Below are 22,155 nucleotides of genomic sequence, written 5' to 3'. Positions count from 1 at the left end.
TTTGAAAAATCAATAAAATAAAATTTTTATTTGCAGTTATCTCCAAAGTTACAGAGGAATGGATCAAATGTCCCAATTAGTTTCACTGACTGCAGAAAATGTTCACAACCACTTCATAAAAATTGTAAGTTAACAGAGTATTTGGGATGGACACATCACATCTAAATAGTTTAATCCGTAAGTATGAAGGATGAACGGCCAGAGGCGAAGTTGGAGCTGGCGAGTGTTTTACTGGAACAGGACACCCTGCTGTCTGTCCGATCGCCATCCAGCCACCTCCCTCACCGTGGGGCGCTGGGAAAGGCCCGACAGTGCCAGAGGTGCAGGAGTCTGGACTGAGAAACGGGTTATCAAAGCAAGAACCCAGATGAGGAGAATCTTTAGTTGACAAATATTTAAAGTGATAAAAGGGTCTCAAGAAAGAAGAAGCATGTAGACAAAGTTCTGAATGGAAGCGCTGGCGGCCCCTCCTCGCAGCCTCGAGGGGCTTACGTGGCGCGGCCAAGTGTGGTCACGAGAGAAGACGCCCATGCGGACCAGCCGTGGTTCCCACAGACAGCAAGAGTGAAGCCTCGTCCTGGGAGACAAGGCAGAAAACCCCCAGAGAGAAATCCGGCCGGTCAGCTCATAACAATTCCCTTTTCCATCCTGGGCCGGAAGGACAGACCAAAACACCACATTTTAGGTACTTTTTCACCGTCCTCCTGGAGAAGCGCAGTGAGACCACCGAGCAGCCTGTGCAGGAAGACGGGGAAGGAGCCGGGTCCTCGGCAGCACCCATGGGAGCCACGGGGGGCACTGAGGAGAGCAGGGCCTCCAGGCAGCCCTCAGGAGCGGGAGATCTTGTCCGGAGGCATGAACCCCGTGTCCCCAAGGGTCCTGAGCGCCACTCGGCCATCTGGCCGGACCACCAGGTGGGTGATGCTGCCATTGTTGAGTGACAGACGGAGCCAGCCTTCTGGAGGGAACTGCAGCGCCCTGAGAAGAGAAAGAACATGCTAGAACAGGGGGCTCTGCCACCAAAACAGGCTGGGGTTGGGACATTTAACAGCCCCAACCCCAGTTAAGACCTTGGAGCAGACTTTCTTGGGGCTGGGACCCATATAGGTAAGGTTTTCAAGCAAGGGGTTTCACAGAAAGGAGCAGCTGGGCTGATGCCATCCCATCCAAACAAGGGACGCTGTGACGGCCCAGCCCCTCTTTGGGTCAGGGGATCCACCCAACACAAGTGCATGAGTCAGAAATCCACAGCTTCTTACAAGTGCATGGGACTGAACTTCCAGTGTCACCAAAAGGGGGCAGGGGCAGCCGGGCCGGGTGACGGAGCAGGCCTGCTCCCGACCCACTCTCCCCTAGGAATGGGGCCCCAGAGCCTTTCCTTGCTCTCAGATGCACTTTCTAGGTGCAGTATTTGCCAAAAAGTCCAGTACTATCATGGCTTCCCCAAGTCATCAGATGTCCTTTGTGCCCTAAATGTCTACATGGACGAGAGCATCCCCATAGCTCACCCTGCAACCTCGGGAACAACTACCTTCGTGCTGCTTTTTAAGTCTTCTCTCCCTCACCATTTCCAGAACGCCCTCATGTATCATGACAGGGATACCCTGGCTCCTTCTAGCCCTTTATGACACACAGGTCACCTCTACTCCAAGTCCCCAAACACTTCTGGTGTTCTCAGCATTGGGGTCCCTTCTAGTGGCTGCTTAGGTCAGCCTGTCCCAGGGTGTGTTCTAACATGGTGTTTCCACACGCAAGATGCCCAGAGCAGCAAACCAGAACAGTATGTGCCGAGCGCAGGAGCTCTGAGGTCGGCTTTCCGGGAGCGCTTATGTGGAGGGTGTGGAGCCCCGTCCGAGGCCCACGCCTCTTTCCCAGCAGCCACTCCACCTGGCCTGGAGCCCTGTGAGCGTGCTGAGAAGCCTGGCTCCTGGCACCCTGGGGCCCCCTGCCTCAGACATCCTGGGCTTCTCACCAGAGGCTGTGCAAGTGACCCTGGAGGAGAAGCGCATGCCCCCTGCCCCCAGCCCTGACGACAGGCCCAAGGGTCAAGCACAGTGAGCAGGGACCCCGAGTCTGGACTTGGACAGTGCCACTGGCCAGCCAGCGGGCTGTGTCCTGTCTTGCCACTGCCAGACATGTCACGCAAGAAGGGGAAATCCCTCAGCTGTTAGAATGCCTGACATACGCTTTCTAATGGGTCCAGAGGGTGGCTGGGGTCCCAGTCCTTTCAAATTTTGTACTAAGTGAGCTTTGGTCAAATACATAGCACTCAGCGGGCCTAGCTGCCCTAGCCCGCTGGCCCATGTCTACAACTCAGGGCAGGTGTCACTCATGGGGGCTCTGGAAGCTGTGTTAGCGCCGGGAAGCGAGGCTGGTCCAGAGGACACAGCAGCCTCCTTCTGGGGGCCCAGCAGCCAGAGCAGCAAAGTGACCAACATGGTAATGGGTCACAGCCCACAGTGCCAAACACAGATCGGCCAGTCCGTGATCCTGTAGATGAATGAGCAGAGAGTAAGAGTGAGCTCTCACAGAAGACTCTTAATGAACAAATGAGGACAGGATGAGGCAAACACCAAGCCATCGTTAGCCAAGCACCCTCTGTCCCGGCGGGACCCACCAACGGGCTAGATCCGGCTGCTACGAACTGGAGGGAGAGGATCTGCACTGTCTCCCCAGACGCTCACCGATCCCCAAGGGGGGAAACACGACAGTGCGGTGGCCGAGGTCCAGCGCCCAGGGCCTTGACCAAGTGACCATGCGAACGTCACCCGGACCGTGCCGCTGGCTTCGGGCACCCCAGCCCGCGCTGGCACCAGCGGGCTGCAACTGTGCTATTCCACCAAACAGGCATCGTGGTGAAAAACTACGAACGGAGGTTTCACCAGAAGGCTGACGGGGGCCTCCTGGGCAGATGAGCTGGTATAGGCCGGCAGGAGGGAAGGTGGGGCGGGGAGCCCTCGGTCGCCCTCACCGGCACACGATATAGCGGATGACGTTGGCGTGACAGATGAAGATCTCGTAACTGTCCTCCTGCTGCTTAGCGTCTGCCCGGTGGATGTAGTTCCGGAAGGCGGCCTCGATCCGGGCTCCATCTTCGTAATACTGCTGGGGGCAGGGGAAGTAACCTTAAGTACGGAGGCGGTGCGCAGGCCACGGATGGAGGGGAATTGGGGGGGGGGGGCAGGCCGAGGGGGCGTAGTGGGGAATGCTCCCCCGGGGGAGGGGGGTTTTTACCACAGCCTCCGGTTTCCAGTGGGACACAGGAGGGTCGGGTTCGATGGGGGCGCCCTCTCTCAGCAGGTCTGTGCTGACCTTGCAGACACCTGTGGGAGAAGCAGGGACTCAGCGCTGCCCCTTCAGGAGAAGCTGCCCAGGGCCCTCTGCCATTCTCAATCCTGCTGCCCAGGGACCCAGGGGTGCCCGGCACTCACCTGGCAGGTGTTTGCTGATGATATCAGTGGTTTCTATCGCACGGGTCATGGACGAATGGACAATTTTATTAAACTTCAATCCCAGGCTTGCAAGTCGGAGCCCAGTTAGTTCAGCCTGTTCACGACCTTGAAGGTGACAAACACCGGAGAATTACATGTTGCTGGAGTCCCTCTTTTGTTTACTTCACAAATATTCCAGTCCTTATCAAGTACCATTAGGACTGGGGTATAAGGTGGGCAGACCCTCCTGGGGCTTGGGCCTTCCTGCAGGGGCAGGCATTCAACAGGTAAAATCAATGACGCAGTTACTTTCAGACCCATAGAGAAGAAATGTTAAAAACAATGACCAAGGTTGAAGACGACTGAAGTCTGGGAAGGGTCCTGTTACTATTTCTGGGTCCCTCATGCCCCTTTTATGCAATTTTGTCCTAAGATTGGGTTGCAACGCACCACTGACCCACCAGCTGTGCCGTTATCAGAGATGCCAAAGGCCTCCGCGTTACTAAGTATAGACTCGTGCAAACACAAATCCTTTTTCTCAAACATAGATCTTAGAATCTAGTTGACAATGCCCTCGGCCAGTCAGTGCCAGTGCATGCGGGAGCACCGTGGACGTGGGTTGGCTACTCACGTGTGCACTCGGCACCCAGGGCAGCTGGGGGCGCCCGGCAAGCTGCAGAACAGGCTGCCAAATGCTTTAGACCATCTGGATTTTTTCAGTACGGACACAAATGGGTCAGATCCTGTCCGACACAGAAATCTTTACAAATTTAAACTCTATCTCAGCCCACCTTGGGCTTCCTCTCCTGGGAATTTCTTCCCCAGATACGCCTGCAAGCGGGCACAGAGACTGCAGCTGACGGGCATGCCCAGCAGTGCCACGCGGGTGGCAAGACTCAGCGATGAGCAGCACTTCCGCCAGGGGATGACAGAGCCGCTACCGCTCGGTCTCTTTACCATTAGGAAGCTGACTTTAAGCAGATCTGCAAGTGCTGACCAGAAGGATCTTCGGCAACAAATTAGGTCAAGCAAAATGTGGTGCACACAGCATGCCACCTGCAGGGCATGAACAAGGAACGCCTCCGCCGGGCTTCGGATCTGATCGTGAGAGCCACCATCTATTTTTGAAAGTTGAGGATGTTCCCAGTGCCTGTCTCATGTCAGTTAGGCTGATGACCTATTGTTAATGACAATTCTTGAATCTAGGCCAAGCCCCTGACACAGGTCCAAAGGGGCCCAGCGCCACGGGGATGGGTGTCAGTTGGGGCTTGAGCCCCAGCACGTACCCAGGGGCGTCAGAGTGCGGTCCTTTTCCAGGGAGGCATCCACGTGGTACTGGGAGTGCCTGATGAGGAAGATGTGTCGTGTGGCCTTGGCTTTGCAGTGGTCCAGCCTGGACGCCAGTTCTTCTTCTCCAGAGTCCAGGTTCCTCTTCCGCAGGTTGACCAGGGACAGTGGTTCTCGCCTAATGTTGAAATAGGAGAGTTGTGTCCTTGTGATCCCCACTCACAAGTCAGTCTTGCATATTTCTGACAAGACAGTATTTCCATCTTGGGAACAAGACCTGCCCTTTGCACTCTGCTCTCTGCCACTGGCCCCGGAGAGTCCGTCCTCTTGGACATCTCATTTACCACACAGAGCTGAGTGCCAGGCCTGTACTGGGTGAGCAGGCAGTGAATGAGACTGCTGGGTGAGCAGGTGAATGAGAGAAGCAAAGCCCTCGTCCAGCTTGTGTTCTAGTGAGGAGACTGATCAGAACAGCTAGGTGGTAAGTGATGTGCAGAAAACGAAACCAGGTAACAGGAAGGGGTGGCTGGGGGAGGACCTACAAGGCCAGTACGGCCTCGCTGATGCAGAGTCTGCAACTGTGCTGTCCAATGTCAGCCACTGGCCATGTGGCTACTTAAATTCAAAATAATAAAAATTAAAAATCTGACTCCATTTCCCTGGTCACACTAAGCACATCTGAAATGGTTCAGTAGCACATGGGATAGTGGCGACCACACTGGACAGGAAGGAAGAGAACATTCCCATTATCATGAAAAGTCTACTGGACGGCACTCCTGGAAGGTTGAAGAGCTGAGGGGACGGCGGGGGTGAGGGCGAGGGGCACCAGCAGCCACAATGCTGAGAAACGGCCAAATCTTATGAAGACAGGCATGTCTGGTAGCTCCTAGAACTGAAATTAATAAAAGCTAACGGTCTTTGGGATGGGTAGAACTAGGAAAAGAGTGTCCTCAGCTGGGACAAAGTGGTGGCAGGATAAGTCCTGAAGGGAACAGTGGCAACTCAGGGGTCCTGCTGGGCGAGCCTGGGGTGTCCTAACACAGACAGGCTGAGATGCCACACTGGAGCCCAGGGCACTACGGGCACAGACACAGGGAGCCCAGACTGGATGAGGTTCTCCACGAAAAGGCTCTGGAACTTTCCAGCACAGCCTCCCCCCTTGTAAACCTTGCCTTGGCGAGCAAATACAGTGTGTTGGCTTCAACCAATAAAGCTAGAGTCCAGGGGCGCCTGGGTGGCTCAGTGGGTTAAAGCCTCTGCCTTCGGCTCAGGTCATGATCCCAGGGTCCTGGGATCGAGCCCCACATGGGGCTCTCTGCTCCGCGGGGAGCCTGCTTCCTCCTCTCTCTCTGCCTGCCTCTGCCTACTTGTGATTTCTCTCTGTCAAATAAATAAAATATATAAAAAAAAAAAAAAAAAAAAAAAGCTAGAGTCCAGTGCTGCTTCAATTACGTCCTTTAATCTCAGAATGAATCTGTTTCCTTAAAAAAACAAACAAACAAACAAAAAAAACCGGGGTGCCTGGGTGGCTCAGTTGGTTGGGTGGCTGCCTTCGGCTCAGGTCATGATCCCGGAGTACCAGGATTGAGTCCCTCATCGGGCTACCAGCTCCACGGGGAGTCTGCTTCTCCTCTCTCAAATAAATAAATAAAATCTTAAAACAAAAACACCAAAAACCAAAGAAATTTAGAAGACTGTACTGACATTTGAAAAAGACGGTATGGCCCTGGTCAAATCATGAGAAAAACGGACAAATCCTAATTGAGGGGCATACTATAAAATTCCTGAGTGCCACTCCTCAACATGTCAAGGTCATCAAAACAAGGAAAGTCTGAGAAACTGTCACACCCAACAGAAGCCTGAGGACACATGACTAACTGTCATACGGGATCCTGGAAGAGACAACAGACAATAGCTGAAAATGGAAGAAATCTCAAAAAAGTATGAATATCAATCAATAATAACATACAGATACCAGTTCATTGATTGTGAAGAATACACCATACTAGCATCATGAGACATTAGTAGCAGAATAAATCAGGGGTAGAGTATGTAAGATCTCTCATCTTTCCAATTTTCCCGTAAATCTAAAACTATCATAAGATTTTTTTTTAAAGATTTTATTTATTTATTTGACAGATGGAGATCACAAGTAGGCAGAGAGGCAGGCAGAGAGAGGAGGAAGCAGACTCCCCGCTGAGCAGGGAGCCCGATGAGGGATTCAATCCCAGGACCCTGAGATCATGATCTGAGCTGAAGGCAGAGGCTTTAACCCACTGAGCCACCCAGGCGCCCCAAGATTTTTTCTTTTTTAAAGATTTAAAACAAAGAATACCAGGGGCCCCTGGGTGGCTCAGATGGTTACACGTCTGCCTTCTGCTCAGGTCCTAATCCCAGGGTCCTGGGACTGAGCCCCACACGGGGCTCCCTGCTCAGCGGGGAGTCTGGTTCTCCTCTCCCTCTACTGTTCCCCCTGCTTGTGCTCTCTTGCTCTGTCAACTAATTAATTAAAATCTTAAAAACAAAAACAAAGAATACCTATGAAGTACCTGATACAACTAGGCTGCCCTTGAATACTAGTTCTGCGCCCCTCACTCAGAGTAAACAGGAAGGAGGAGCTGGGACCTGGCAAACCATCGCACAAGGGCCACTCCAAGACTCCGGAGCAGTGCCATCCAATAGAAACACAACACCAGCGACCTATGGACTTCAAAATTTCTAAGAAGCCGTATTTAAAAACTAGAAAGGAACAGGTGAAATTTCAAAAACTCATTTAATCCAACGTATCAACAATACTATCACTGCAACACATAAAAAATATGTAAAAATCCGCACTGTTTTGTTTTTTAAATTTAAATCCATTAACATCAAATAGCACTAAAAACTGTTTCTTGATCCCAGGTGCCACTTTCCAAGTGCTCAATAAGCACATGTGGCTTGCGGCCACGCACTGACCAAGACCCGGAGATTCCCGTTCCTATCACGATGTCTAGCCATGTCCTTGCACATCTTCCCTGCAGTGAGATCCCTTTAAGGGCCAGGCGCTCACCTCCGGCCGCACATCCCCCGTCTCTCCCTGTCAGGCAGGGCTGGGGTCAGTGTGCCATCCTCCAATCCCAGCGCTCCCAAGAGCGAGGGAGACCAGGCTGACCGCCTACACCCAAGTCCGACCCTCTTTCCCCGCCTGAAAGCGACCACCTCGGACCGCCCCGCGTGCCAGGTACTGTCCCAGGCACCAGCGTCCTCCTTCCCCCAAACGACCCTCTGGGACAGGCTAGGCGGCCGGCGTTCGGAAGAGGGGTCGAGGGCGCCCCCGACCACCGCCAGCCTCGCGGCCACATCCAGAAGAGAAATCCGCCCGCGAGCCTGCCCCGCCTGCCCCTCCGCAGAACCGACCACATCGACCGAACGGAACGGCAAGGGCGCGGGAGGGTCCCCACCGCTGACGATCGGCGCGCCCGACGCCACCCGCGGCCCCCGCACCTGTCCCAGTTGGGGTCCCAGACGCCCGGCCCGGGGCGCGCGGCCCCCGCCCACGCCGGCGCCTCGACCACGCGCGGCTCCGCGTCCCCGCCCGCGCGGGGCTTCCCCACCGCTACCGCCGAGAAGAGCACGGCGGCCGAGCCTCCTGCCAGGCCGCAGGCCGCCAGCTGCAGCGCCTGTCGGAACGCCATGCCCGCCTGTGCCGCGGCGGCCCTGCGCAGGCGCTCACGGGTGGACGGCGCGCCGCGAGGGACAAGCTTCCTCAGGTACCGCTTCCGGCCTGCGGACCGCACGGGGCCGGAAGTTCCGCCCCCGGAGCCCGGGGGACCGGGGACGCCCCGACCGGTTGCAGAGTTTTCGGGAGCGAAGTGGAAGAGGCTTTGTGGGGGACGGCTCCGAGACTTTTTCCTGGGTCCTGTGCTGAGGGCCCCGGTGCAAGTCAGGCCTGCCTTTGAGCAGCGAGCGTTGGCGCGGCGCCACCTGTTTGCCCGGCGCTGCCCTTGTGGACCCACCTTCCGGGGCACAGCGGGAGCCTCTGAGCCGGCGGGGACGGGGGGGGGGCGGGGAGAGCAGGAGCGGGCGGGGGGCGGGGCCGCGGGGCGTGTGTGTTTGTGTGTATGAGAGAGAGAGATGGGGCCTCAGTGTGTGTGTGTGTGTGTGTGTGTGTGTGAGGGAGGGAGAGAGATGGGGCCGCGGGGCGTTTGTGCGTTAGGTTGGGCCTCTGTGTGAGTGTGAGAGAGAGATGGGGCCTCGGTGTGTGTGTGTGTGAGGGAGAGAGATGGGTCGCGGGGCTTGTGTGCGTTAGATTGGGCCTCAGTGTGTGAGTGTGAGAGAGAGATGGGGCCGCAGGGTGTGTGTGAGAGAGCGCAAGCGAGATGGGGCCATGGGGAATGTGTGTATGAGAGATAGGACCACTGGACGTGTGTGTGAGAGAGAGAGACATGCAATGGGACATGTGTGCGTGTGTGTGAGAGAGCGAGCGAGACAGGGTTGTGGGCCGTGTGTGTGAGATAGGATCATTGGACATGTGTGTGTGTGTGTCATGGGGCATGTGCAAGAGAGAGACGGGGTCATGGGGTGTGTGTGAGAGACAGAGATAGGGTAATGGGGCATGCATGCGTGAGAGAGATGGGGCCGCTGCGAGTGTGTGTGTGTGTGACCATGCCACTTGTGTTTGTGACCATGCCATGTGGTGGAGGGGGAGTGTGCATGTGCTTGTGTGTGAGCCTGCTGCGGGGTGTGTGAGATCATGGGTGGGGCAGGGCAGTGGTGGGACCACTCCTTGCGGAGGCACGGGAAGGAGTCCCAACCTTGCGGCTGCAAGTCGCTGGCAGGTAGGAGAGGGAGCCTTGCGAATAGAACTTAGGATTCTAGTTTAAGTGAACTGAGAAACCTCTGCAAGGTTTCCTTTAACTTTGGTAAAATACATATAACAAAATTTACTATCTTAACTGTTTTCGCTTTGTTTTTAAAATTATTTTCTTTAATTATTTATTATTTATTTTTAAAGATTTTATTTATTTGTTTATTTATTTGACAGACAGAGATCACAAGTAGGCAGAGAGGCAGGCAGAGAGAGAGGAGGAAGCAGGCTCCCCGCTGAGCAGAGAGCCCGATGCAGGGCTTGATCCCAGGACCCTGGGATCATGACCTGAGCAGAAGGCAGAGGCTTAATCCACTGAGCCACCCAGGCACCCCTAAACTTTTTATTTTTAAATACTCTCGGGGCGCCTCTGGGTTAAAGCCTCTCCTTCGGCTGGGGTCATGATCCCGGGGTCCTGGGATAGAGCCCCACATCGGGCTCTCTGCTCAGCGGGGAGCTGGCTTCCCCTTCTCTCTCTCTGCCTGCCCCTCTGCCTACTTGTGATCTCTGTCTGTTAAATAAATAAATAAATAAATACTCTCTCCACCCCAGGTTGGGCTCAAACTTAACAACCCTGAGTTGAAGGGTCCCACATTTTACTGATGAGCCAGCCAGGTACTGCCCCACTATCTTAACCATTTTTTTTTTGTTTTGTTTCTTTAAGACAGAGAAAGAGCACAAACAGAGCAGCAGTTACAGGGAAAGGCAGAAGCAGGCTCCCCACTGAGCAGGGAGCCCAACGCAGGGCTCGATCTGAGAACCCTGGGATCATACCTGACCTGAAAGCAGACACTTACCCGAATGAGCCACCCAGGCGCCCGGTCCTAACCAATTTTAAGCACACAGTTCTGTGGCAGTGAGTACATTGACACTGTTGTGTAACCACCACCACCACCGCCACCATCCATCTCCAGAACCTTCTCACCTTCCCAAAGTGACTCTGTCCCAGTTAAACACAGAGTGCCTCCCTCAGCCTCTGGCATCTACCATTTCTTTTTCTGTCTGTATGAATTTGACAGTTCTAGGTACCTCATGTAAGTAGAATCAGTATTTGTCCTTTGGGGACTGGCTTATTTCACTTGGTATAGTGTCCTCAAAGTTCTTCATGTAGTATATGTCAGAATTTCCTTTTTAAGGCTGAATAATATTCCATTTTATGGATACAACACATTTTGTTTATCCATTCATCTGTTAGTGGACACTTGGGTTGCTTCCACCTTTTGGCTACTGTGAATAATGCTATGAACATGGGTGTGCAAATACCTCCTTAAGTCCTTTTCAGTTTTGGGGGGTATACACCCAGAAATGGAACTTCTGGGTCATCTTTGTAGGTTTTTAAGTTAGGAGTTGACATGATATGACTTACATTTTTAAAAATCTCTCTGGATTTTGGAGAACGAGTCTGTTCTACAGAAATACTCTGATCTCTCTTTAATCATGGTGTGTTGAAACCATACATTCTTGCCTACTTCTTTCAGAAGGTTGCTTACTAAAATGATAGTAAGAACATTTTTTTTCAAGTAGGCTCCACACCTAGCATGGAGCCCAACACAGGGCTTGAACTCACGACCCTAAGATGAAGACCTGAGCTGAAATCAAGAGTTAGACACTTAACTAACTGAGCCACGCAGGTGCCCCATAAAAAGATTTTAAAAGAAAGAAAAAAAAAGACAAGTCCATAAGGAAAAACAAAAAGATCAGCTGACAAATTTAGAAAGATGGAAATCAGGTCATTTTAGATCTGAGAAGATGGAATATCAGTTGCCAGCATTGTAGGAAACCAAGAAGTAAGCTCAGTTAGTCCAGTGAGTCTGGAAAAATCTGGGAGTTAGATGCAGTAGCCCCACCTCTGAGGAAGGGTGGGGTTGAACAAAGAAGGACCAATTGAAAAACCTGTAAGAGGCTGTCTTCTACACCCCCTCCATCACCTGTATCTTCAGGTGAATGCTTCACCTCTGTCATGGAAGACGACTTTCATTCCAGAGGATTTAAACCAGAAGGACTCTGGACTTGGACACCAGACGGTTGAGACTACAGTGTAGTAGTAGAGCTGAGATTACTCAGACGTGATGAAGTTCGCGTGCTAATGGGACTGCTAACCCTTTCCTTCAGTTAGCTGCAAGAATGCTGGCCACTAAACTTAACACAGCCCTCCACTCTAACACGACCCTTCCCCTGGGCAAGACATTAAAGAATTCCTCTCTGGGGCGTTAAGAGGAAAAGGCCTCAGTACTGAAAATGGGTGATCTCCGGCAAAACTGGTTCCCTGCTCCATCACCCCACACTGAGATTACTGCCTGGGTGACTCTGACTCTTAAAGGACGGATGTATAATCAGCAGACTTTTGGGGAAATCCTGATTGGGAAAAAGGAAGAGCAAAACAAATGGAAAAACAAAAAAAAAACAACCCCTAGGAAACAAACAGCATATGGGACATAAAAGAAATTTTAAAATAGAATATTAAGATCCAAGGGTATTGTATCCATGAGAGAAGAACAGGATACTGAGTGTGAGAAAAGGTGAGGAGGAGGGTTAACAGAAGAGCAGTAAGAGCAGAGAAAAGTCAGGGGAAAGCGTGGCATGTGCTCCTCATAGAACCTCCGAACGTCAGGGGGACGTCCTGCTCTAGAAGGGCCCCTTTCCAATGTCTCCATGTAGGCAAGCAACAGTATTAGAGGTTTTGCCACAGTTTTTTTTAAAGTGAAAAAAGTCCGAGGGCAGCCCTCTGGCCCCCCATTTCTACCAAAGTGACACAATTGTTCTGAAAAACTGCAGTCACCACGGAAAAAGGTATGTTTTAGTTTATTATCATCCGAATTCGATTCAAGGTGACAAGTGAAGTCAACACTACTGTATTTTATGACTAAGGCAGCATCACCTGAAGACAGTTTCTTTTTAAAGAATAAGAGTCTTACATGAAAAGATTTCTGTTTCTCCATCTTCTGTCACATGATTGGGAGTCAGATAAAGTCCTGACTGGTTGTCTCTGCTCCCTCGTCCTAAGCAGGTGGGTCCCTAGACGCACCTGGGCAGTGTGTCTGCGTTCGCTCAGGTCATCTTCACTTCCCCAGAGAGGCCAGGTACATGTACCAGAATAGAGATACCAGGTTGGCAAAAAGCACTCGGAACTGCCAAGAGAACACAGGCCATAGTGAGGCCCTGACTGTATTTACCAGTCGCTGACCCCACAGGACAGAGCTCATTTGTTGGTCTGTCCGTCCACCCACTGCTGCATCCACTGAGCCTTCACTTTGCACAAAGCACGGTGCTAGAGGGGTGAGCAGGACAGTCGGTGCCTGGGGACATTACAGGCTGGCAGGGAAAGCAGACAGGACTGCCCCGTATCCACTGAGCACCAGCTCCTGGCTCAGCTTCTCACCCCGGTACTAGACATCAGGTGGTGGCTTCCCTCAGCCTGTTGGTGATGCCCTGCCAGCCCAGGCCGTGACCCTGCTTCCATGTTCTGACAGACGTCCTCCCGCCTGAAATGACCTTTAGTCAGTGAGCCTCCCTGACGTACAAGCTCCATGAAAGCTCCATGTTCTACCTTGTTAGTCATGGTATCTCCAGAGTTTAGAGCAGTGGGGCATACAGTAGGTGCTCAGTAAATGTTTAATAAACTCCCCGGCCCATAGGCACTCACCTGCAACCACCTAAAATGGAAACTAATCACAGCCTCCCAGCTTTCTGTCCTGGGGATGCCCAGAAGGATCCCATTTTCCAGGCTTTCCCACTCTCCCATCCAGAGATCCCTTCATGTCCTCAGCCATTCTGCCTTTCCATGTCTTTACTTCCTTGTCTATATACCTTAGGGTCCTTTGTTGCCTTCCCCTGTGGTTCCTTAGTTGTACTCACCGGAAAACCCACATCCTCCCTGCTTTGCTTGGGCCCTATGCCCACGCACATGAGGGTCTCCGGTCAGCTCCCTCTGTCATTCTCTACAAGTTTACCCTGTCTTTACTCCCCTCAAACCCTTCCTACCTCCTTCCCACTCCGTCTGGCCCCGCCCTTCTCTCTGCCCCCACCAGAGGAAAGCAGGTGTAGACGAGAGTCCCCAGCGGACAAGCACCTCTCTCCTGTCTTCGTAAAGAAGGGCCTCCATCTAAAGCACCTCTCCGCTTATGCCCGAATCCCACGACCCCTCTTTAGGGTAGCATCTGGCCTCCTAGCTTTGAAGCCCTCTCCCATCATTTCTCCCCACCTCTTCACCAATGTCTTAGAGAATTTTGCGGACTTAGGGTTTCTGCTTCATCCACTTCTTGAATCACAGCCGTCTGGCTTTAGCCCTCATGGAGCCACTGGAACTGCTCTTGGGAAGGTCACTGATAAGATCACTGTTAAAACCAGTGAAACTGATTCTCATTTTGCTTTAAGCTTACAATATCTGTGGTTGTGTGTCACTGCCTTCTCCTGGCTTTCCCGTACTCCTCGTGAGTGTGTGTGTGTGTGCGCGCACGCGCGACCACCCAGCCTGCACCTCCCTCCCTCTTCCCATCCTTCCAGTGGAGCTGCTGCTCAAGGGAATTCTGCCCAGATCTCTCCTCTCTAGAGCAGGGGTGAAAACGAGTAGGTTACTTAAATGGTGGGCAAAAAAAGCTTAAGGTTGCAGTCGTTGGAAAGGCCTGTTTGAGAGGCTTGCTCTTGCTTGGCGACTGTGTACTTAGAGTTCCTGAGGGTTCCCACCTTTCCCCAACTGCTAACAATGGCTCCTAGGCCTGGACTGCTTGCTAAAACAACATGGCTCATGGCAAGCACTTGCTCTCCTTGGTAGTCTGGAATTCTGATATGCACCAGGCAGAGGTTGCCTACATGACCAGCCCTCCCCAAAACCCCTAGGTGCTGTGTCTTTTCAGGGCTTCCCTGGGCAGAAACATGGCGTACATGTTGCCGTGTTTTGGTGGTACTAAAGCTCTTTTGGCAAGAGCCTGCTCTATGTGACCCTCGTGGGAGGGAGGGAGCACACAAAGCCTGCATGGATTCCTAGGATCCAGTTGTATATTCTTGTTTTGAGGCTGTAATAAACCCAGGCCAGGAGTGTAGTGATGTGCTGAGTCCCTCTAGCATATCTCCAGCCCTGGGTCTCGTCCTGGGGCTGGACACACAAGAGCTGTCCTTGGTGTGTAAAGGCAGTGCACTAGGGCTGGATCCTTCAGCCTTGCCCTGGTGAGCTCTTCCTGTAGCTTAGAGCCCCTCCAGCCTCTCACCTTGCTCAGTGCCGGAAGTGGGGGTGGGGGGGATGGGGCAGTTTCAGCAGGCCACTTCAGAATGCACCCCCCCCAGGTGCCCAGAAGTGCTGAATCCCATCTGTGTGGCACCCCAAAGGCTGTCCCACGGCAGGTCCCACTCTCTGCCTGCTGCTTGAGCACGTCTGCTGTCACCACGCGTGAGGCTCCCCTTACCTCCCCTGCACATCCTGCTTGGCACCTGTGTGCACTTTTGACTGTGACCCGCAAGGCCAGGCCCTGGCAATACTGAACCCCTGGAAAATTCACGGTGTTCCCTCACTGGGGGGCTTTGCAGAAACATTTCCGGGTGCAGTGGATGAAGTGTGGATACCTGTTTCATCAGCCCAAATCCAGAACTGCTACTGATTCTGGGCAGAGAGAAAGCCCCTGGCCATTCCAAGCTAAAACAAAGTTGGTGGAAGGTGAGGCCCCCTCTGGTTCTGCATGGTGCCAGCTGGCCCTCACCTGCAAAGGGACGTAGTTGATGTTGACGAACTGTGCGGGGGTCCAGACTTGCCAGTTCATGCGCAGCGCTGGCCAGAAGCATCTCCTTATCTGGACAGCAACTGCAGCTGTGTCTTTCCCCTGGAAAGGAGGGGAATGTGGATGGTGAGCAACTGCCACAGCCCTCAGAACTGAAGCTGGGGTGCCAAGGTCTGGAGGGCCCCAAACCCTAACACGATGGGTTTTAAAACTGAATTTTGTTCCATTGCTCTGCAGACAGCACACCTGTGGGCCCTCTTAACGCCGCAGCTCTAAGGAGCCAACGCTCCGGCTGGGGAGTCAGCACCAGTGAGGCAGCCCACCTGCTTACCCTGTGTCTGCAGCCGTCGCGGGCCTTCCTCATCTGTACCCGCTGACTGAATGCCGGGACTCATGCTCTCGCCCGAGGGCACCAGAACTGCCATTCATGCCTCGGCTGTCAGTTCTCCCCACAACAATCTCCAAAATGGATGCATTTTCAAGCAAAACTTGAAGTTTTTTAAAAAAATGAACCCCAATAAATTGATTCTAAATGTCATCTGAGAGGATAAATGCCCAAGAATAGCCATCTTGGAGAAGAATAGCAAGGAGAGGCCTAAACCACTGAAGATTTTTTTAAAAATACTATGAGATGATGGTAATTAGAAGCTAAAAAAGGAAAGACATACAATGTAAATTAATAGAATCCAGCAAAAGACCAGAGTGCAGATAATGGCCTGCACATATGGGAATGAGAACATGATGTAGGGAATGTTTCAGAGCACTGGGGACTGTTCAATCAACAGTAACAAGACAATTCGCTATTTAAGTGAAAAGAAACAAGACAAAAGTAGATCTTCCACACATAAACAAAAAAATAAGAATCTAGAGAAAAGTATAGAGTATTTCTATTATCTTTGTGTTTGTCAAAAGGTACATAATAAAATCATAAAAGAAGAAAATAAAGGAGAATATTTCCAGTATCCTCCTTGAAGGAAGCCCACAAAGGAAAAAAATGACAGATTTGAATACATAAACTTTTTAAACTCCTGTATGGAGAAACACTTTATAAATATACTTTATCTATATATAAATATAAATAAACTTTATCTAACTTCAAATGTTTAACTTTATCTTCAGTTAAAAGACAAAAACCTGAAAAATGGGAAAAACTTCTGCAGTCTGTATTTGACAAAGGATTAATGTCTTTAATATATACAAATATACAGTGAGAAAAAAGCAAACACTGATAGAAAATAAGCAGTTCATAGAAGAAATACACTAAGCATATAAAAAGATGTTCAACCTCATAAATAAATATGTATACATTATTTTTTATGTAGCAAATTGTAAACTATTTAAAAGAAAAATACATTCACAGTCATCAAGAGTGTGGGGAAACAAAGCTGCGAGGGTTGGGCACTCTGGAGTCACAAAGCCTGGGTCTGCCTGGACTCATGGGCTTGCAAATTATGGGATCTTAAGCCGTGGGCCTGAGCTTCTGCAAAAATGGGCTTGACTTGCAGCTCAAATGGCACAAAGTACTCACTGCAGAGCTTGGAAGGAGCATTCAACGAACGTCAGCTGTTTGTACTCTCCTGTAGCTTTGCAGAACAAGCAAGGACAGCCTCTTTGGACAATGCTAGGATTTAACCAAACAGGAATCCTTGCACGAAAGGGACAGGCATGTGGGGGAACACCATGCAATCAACACGTGGGATCTATGATCAGAGAAAAGCTGGACGTTGGGACAGCGTAGGAAATAGAGCCCATGATATTGTCATTTGAGTCATGTGGTGACTCGTGAGGTGAGCACAGTGGACAGAGAAGCTGAGTCACCGCACTGTAGAGCCGAAACTAACATACCATTGTGCATCGACTATATTCAAATTAAAAAAAAAAAAAATGGAGGGGCGCCTGGGTGGCTCAGTGGGTTAAAGCCTCTGCCTTTGGCTCAGGTCATGATCCCAGGGTCCTGGGATCGAGCCCCACATTGGGCTCTCTGCTCAGCAGGGAGCCTGCTTCCTCCTCTCTCCTTGCCTGCCTCTCTGCCTGCTTGTGATCTCTGTCAAATAAATAAATAAATAAAATCTTAAAAAAAAATAAATGGAGATGCAGGAGCATCTGTACTGTGTGTGGTATAATGTGGTCCCACATATGTCATTTATGTGCTGTGTACTTCACATACTTTGGTCCCATATGACCTATGCATTCAGGGTTTTGGTCTTTTAATGAACATATATTCCTTTTATATTTGGAAGAATAAACATCTCTTTTTACTCTCAGGGACTTACTACTAACCAGTTAAATGGAAGCATCTTTCCTGCTTCCCCCAGGAACACTTTAGACCACAAGGGGTGTTTGCCTCAGGAACAAGAACTCAAGATGCTGCTGTACAATAAAACCTGCAGGAGAAGGTAAGGGGGGTGGGTAGGAGGAGCTAGTGAACCGGGAAGGGACTGGGCTGGGTAGAACCACAGACATGCCTGGTGACTCCGTGTGAACAGACAGCTCACCTGGTGGGTTGTGATGTTTTAAATCTATGCTGACGCGTTAACCTCTTCAGAGGATGTTTAGGCACTGAGTTAGCACAGGGTTCTGTAATACCATTGGGGGTCTGAAACTTGTTTCATGAATTCCATCGACCCCCTTCTCAGAATCCCGTCTGTATGCAACAGAATGTATAGGATTACCAAGGAACCAACTACACGGAAATACACCTTTCAGAATACTCAGGAAAAGAACCTTAGGATAGATGAGTAGATGTGCTTCCGTATCGACACATTCAGTGACAAGACTTGAAGGCAGGTAGAAGGAGTGATGACATATAAAAGCTGTTCTGTCTGTAACAAATGATGCATGATATTGAGATATTTGTGACTTCTTACTGGGGACCAACAAGTGCTGCCAATGCAGCTGGAGTTTGTGTCTGATGTTCATAAAGGGAAGTGAGGGATTTCACTGGAGTCACTGGAATGTACTGAGAAGTTCACGGACCCTCTGATTTCCACCCCCAGACGCCAGGCAAAGGATCGCTGTGCCAAACAAAGCTATGGCAGAGACCAACCTCCAGGAAGCTCATGATGAGGAAGAACAACAACAGGAAGGCCGGTGCAAAGAGGAGGCGGTCCAGGAGGAGCCTCTTGACCCCAGCCAAGGGGACCTCGGAAGGGATCCAGTGCTCCATGAAGAGGTAGAAGAAGTGACTCAGGGGCCCTGTGAAGAAGAACCTGAGGCCCCATGGTGGGGGGTGAGCAGGACTGCCATTCTCTGGATGTGCCCTTCTTGGGTCCAGCTTCACCCCCAAATCCCAGGTCCTAAATCCCGCCTCCCTGGAGTCGCCCATCACTGACCACACAGGTCTGTGCAGTCCTTCTAAAAAACAGGGGCTTTCTTTGACTCTGTTTCAAGCATTTTATTTATTTATTTATTTATTTATTTATTTTGCCTTTGATAGACCTGCCTTGGATCTCCCATCAGTTTCCATGTGGCTACCTCCTTTCCGACATTGTCAGCTGGGAGACTTGGTCCATGATTGTTCTGGACAATGAACCCACCACTGTCCCAGCCACTCTCCAGCCCAGGTCCTGTTTCATTGTCTTCAGAGTCTGTCACTATGTGTCATGATCTCATTTGTTACATCAAATGGTGCCCTATTGGGGCGCCTGGGTGGCTCAGTGGGTTAAAGCCTCTGCCTTCGGCTCAGGTCATGATCCCAGGGTCCTGGGATCGAGCCCCGCATCGGGCTCTCTGCTCAGTAGGGAGCCTGCTTCCTCCCTTCTCTCTCTCTGCCTGCCTCCCTGACTGTTTGTGATCTGTCAAATAAATAAAATCTTAAAAAAAAAAATGGTGCCCTCTCTGCCAGACAGACATAAACGTCGCAGGACAGGGTTGTGCCTGTCTAATCACTGTACGTGGCCTGGCTCAGACAGGGTGCTCAGGGATAGTAAGTGGATGCATCCCTGGTGTCAGAGTTTCTCCAACCTGCTTGGGCTGTCAGTAAGAGGGAGTCCTGGCGTTGTGCACGGGCTGGTTAGTACTGTTGCTTTGCATTCCCCAATGGAGGGTACCTGGGACAGAACTGAATCCAGGCACTGCGGCTACTGGTGCGACAGACCTGTAGCTCTGTAGGAATCAGCAGTGAAAAGACTGGCAGGGACCTACGGGTCTTCCCAATTTTGACACTGGAAGTCCTTACACAAGTGGTTCTCAGCTGTTGCTTCCCATCCTGCCACAGGTTAAGTAGCGCAGAGCAGGGCTCCTTAGTGAGAGGGAACAGATTCTTAACTGAATTTATTCTTTGTTCGGTGCTCTCTCCACCCAGGGTGGGGCTTGAACTCAAGACCCCGAGACCAAGAGCTGTATGCTGTACCGACTCCCGCTGAGCTAGCCAGGGGCCTTAAGAGGAAACAGAAGTCTGGCAGATGGAAACTGTGAATGAGTAATGCCGCCCAGGGGGTTCGGACGCATTCCTTCCCTCCAGGGCAACTGGCTTTAACTGCATTATGGAAAGGTTGTGATGACCGCAACCAATATGCTTATAAACACAAAGTGATATTTGTGAAGTTTAAATTGACAAAATGACTCTTGATGCAAAAGACTTTAAAATAATCCATCTATACCGACACTACCATTGGCCAGAGAACTCAGGGAAGACTTGACTGGTAAAACCCCTGAATCTCTGTGCTCTTTCAATTCCAAGTGGTTCAGAAACTGGACACTTTTTAGGATGCCCAAGTATTTATTTCCTGCATGCTTAAAACTATGAAAATTATGGAAACAGCTGGCCATACTTGCGTCTGTTTTCCTCTTTCATGTCTCTGTGTCGAAGGCTAAGTGAGTTTTAGGTGAGTTATCTGCCCTCAGATTCTCAGCCCAATGAAGGCTGCCACCCCCACCCGAGAAATTCAGAACGAACAGCCTAACACAAGTTCACGTTATCCAGCGTTCTGATTTTTTCCCATGCTATTTCAATGCATTTTAAAAATTATGTCTCCAAATTAGGTTATTTCAGAAACTTGGTCTTGATACCCTTGCTTTGTTTCAATTAGTCTGCTACTGGGTAGACCAGCCCCGTGGTGGAACTCACCCATAAACGGCATATCTGAGAGGCCCACTGACATCTAGCTTTTGAGAGCAGTTTTCTTTTCCCCGCTTCTTCTCAATCATCTGGGCCAGGAAGTTCCCAAGTGCTGACAAAATGCCACTGTGGACAGAAATGTAATCAGAGAACAGGAGCAAGCAGCGGGAGGGTGGCCGTTCCCGAATGTAATCAGCACGGCTGAGCTGAGAGCAGCGTGGGACGGGGAGAGATGGTTCCTTTCTAAAGCAGCCCCAGTGTATGGGCCCTACATCAAAAAGTGGAGACGTAGAACTTCACTCTCTCTCTCTCTCACACACACACACTCTGCACCCATGCCAGTGTCCTGGGTGTGATGCTGCACTGCAGTTTTACAAAATGTTACCAGTGGGGGAGACGGGGCAAAGTGTATAAGGGATCTCCCTGTCTTTTTCCTCACAAGTGCATGTAAACCTACAATTACCACAACATAAATGTCAGTAGAAAGGTGGAGATGGGCCCAGTTACTCCAATACCTTCTGATAAGCTGTGTGTGCTAAAAAATCCAAAATTCTTTGTATATCTGTAAGGACCTTAATCTGATCCTTGGCTACCTCCTCCTCATCTGGTCCCTTCCTCACTGTTCATTTTCTGCAGCAACAGAGACTTTCCACTGCTCCATTGTTAGCTTGTTTTTCCTCAGGACCTTTGCACTGGTTACCTCTGCCCAGAGAGCTTTCCCTTTCCCTTCGTGCACGGCCTATTCCCTTCCTTCAGATCTCTGTACTTCCTGTCTAGTTTCTCACTAGAATAGAAAGCCCAGGGGGTTAGGGACCTTACCTACCTACTTACTTGCTGCTGGTACTCGACACCTCGAAAGCATGCTGTCCATATTTATGAAAGGCTGCACTTAATAAGAGGGGACGAACTTATAAAATTAACTAATTGAAGCTAACAAAGGAGAGCGATGTCTCATATAAAGTTTAAAATCCCAAATCAAAGGGTGCAAGGAACCAGCAGACCCGGGTGGGGGGCGGCTTTTGTCACCTTTCGCCCAAATGCAATGCTGCGAGACAAGGAATGCGAACACCTGCCACCCCGCCCGGGCTGCCCGTGCCCCTGGAGGCACGGACCTGAACGCCTCTGACCTCGGAACGAGCGCAGGTGCCAACCGCCCGGAAGGGCCGGACGTGGACCTCCGGCCCGCTCCCACGCACCTTTGGGAGAGGACCTCCAGGGCAGGGGGCCTGACCCCCTCGTTTGGTGCCTTCCTTTGGTCGGGCTCCCTGGCAATGACCTGTCAGAACCAAACGCACAAACCCGCCTACAAGGAGCCTCCGGCCAGTCCAGGGCTTTGTGGGGCACGCGGGGTCTCGCCTTTCGCAGAGAGCGCGTCTCCAGGGCTGCGTCCCCGAGGCCGGTCGAGCTCCGGGCCGCCCCCCGCCCGGGGACCCCCTCCGCGGCCGCTCCGTGCAGACCTGGTGGCCGCCTTGGTGAGCACCGGGTAGAGCCGCAGGAGGCGCAGGTACTGGGCGAGCGCCCGCGGCGGCAGCGCCCCGAGCCCCTCCCGGGCCCGCAGCTTGGACGCAGCCAGAGCCATCGCCTCCCCTGCTCCGCCGCAGCCCTGGTTCCCGCCCCGGCCTCCGGTCGGCTCGGGCGCGGGGACGGCCTCCCATTTCCCGCCCCGCCGCGGCCCGCATTGCGTCCCGGGGCAGACCCCGCCATGCGCCGCGCGCGCGTCCGCACACTTTTCCCGGAGTCCCTATCCGGCCACCTCCCCTCGTGAGCCCGCTGCAATAGGCGCTCGGCGGGGCGGGGCGCGGCGAGCCTCCCGATTGGGCGGCG

General features: G+C 51.7%; 2 protein-coding genes across 7 annotated transcripts; both read right to left on the bottom strand.

The window, feature by feature from the left end:
- On the bottom strand, positions 1 to 8,432 carry PGAM5 (PGAM family member 5, mitochondrial serine/threonine protein phosphatase). Of its 2 annotated transcripts, none has more exons than XM_046025979.1 (6): positions 8,202 to 8,432; positions 4,718 to 4,896; positions 3,432 to 3,557; positions 3,235 to 3,323; positions 2,972 to 3,105; positions 1 to 978 (listed from the first exon to the last, which is right to left on the bottom strand). In XM_046025979.1, exons 1-6 carry the CDS (start codon positions 8,390 to 8,392, stop codon positions 828 to 830), a joined length of 870 nt encoding a protein of 289 aa, XP_045881935.1. In that variant the 5' UTR covers positions 8,393 to 8,432; the 3' UTR covers positions 1 to 827. The 2 variants fall into 2 exon arrangements, with proteins under 2 accessions (XP_045881935.1, XP_045881936.1); XM_046025980.1 differs by having other exon boundaries at positions 2,972 to 3,102.
- A 3,918-nt stretch (positions 8,433 to 12,350) lies between these two features.
- On the bottom strand, positions 12,351 to 22,057 carry PXMP2 (peroxisomal membrane protein 2). Of its 5 annotated transcripts, none has more exons than XM_046025931.1 (6): positions 21,789 to 22,056; positions 21,528 to 21,607; positions 20,341 to 20,457; positions 18,319 to 18,481; positions 15,255 to 15,374; positions 12,351 to 12,692 (listed from the first exon to the last, which is right to left on the bottom strand). In XM_046025931.1, the coding sequence occupies exons 1-6, from the start codon at positions 22,008 to 22,010 to the stop codon at positions 12,624 to 12,626; spliced, it is 771 nt and encodes a 256-aa protein (XP_045881887.1). In that variant the 5' UTR covers positions 22,011 to 22,056; the 3' UTR covers positions 12,351 to 12,623. The 5 variants fall into 5 exon arrangements, 4 of the variants coding, with proteins under 4 accessions (XP_045881887.1, XP_045881885.1, XP_045881884.1 ...); XM_046025929.1 differs by having other exon boundaries at positions 21,401 to 21,607; positions 21,789 to 22,029; XM_046025928.1 differs by lacking the exon at positions 21,528 to 21,607 and having other exon boundaries at positions 21,631 to 22,056.
- Positions 22,058 to 22,155: the final 98 nt, after the last annotated feature.

This window comes from Meles meles, chromosome 12, assembly GCF_922984935.1.
Source record: "Meles meles chromosome 12, mMelMel3.1 paternal haplotype, whole genome shotgun sequence".
In the NCBI taxonomy this organism is placed as follows: Eukaryota; Metazoa; Chordata; class Mammalia; order Carnivora; family Mustelidae; genus Meles; species Meles meles.
This window is presented reverse-complemented; position numbering and strand designations above follow the sequence as displayed.

Coding starts and splice junctions, on each gene's coding strand:
- PGAM5 (XM_046025979.1), bottom strand. CDS start 8,392: ATGGCGTTCCGACAGGCGCTGCAGCTGGCGGCCTGCGGCCTGGCAGGA. Junction 3,558..4,717: donor CCGCACTCTGACGCCCCTGG/GTACGTGCTGGG, acceptor GTCACCTTCAAG/GTCGTGAACAGGCTGAACTA. Junction 979..2,971: donor ATCCGCTATATCGTGTGCCG/GTGAGGGCGACC, acceptor TTCTCTTCTCAG/GGCGCTGCAGTTCCCTCCAG.
- PXMP2 (XM_046025928.1), bottom strand. CDS start 22,010: ATGCGGGCCGCGGCGGGGCGGGAAATGGGAGGCCGTCCCCGCGCCCGA. Junction 18,482..20,340: donor CTCAGATATGCCGTTTATGG/GTGAGTTCCACC, acceptor ATGGGGCCTCAG/GTTCTTCTTCACAGGGCCCC. Junction 15,375..18,318: donor TCATCATGAGCTTCCTGGAG/GTTGGTCTCTGC, acceptor CCTCCTTTCCAG/GGGAAAGACACAGCTGCAGT.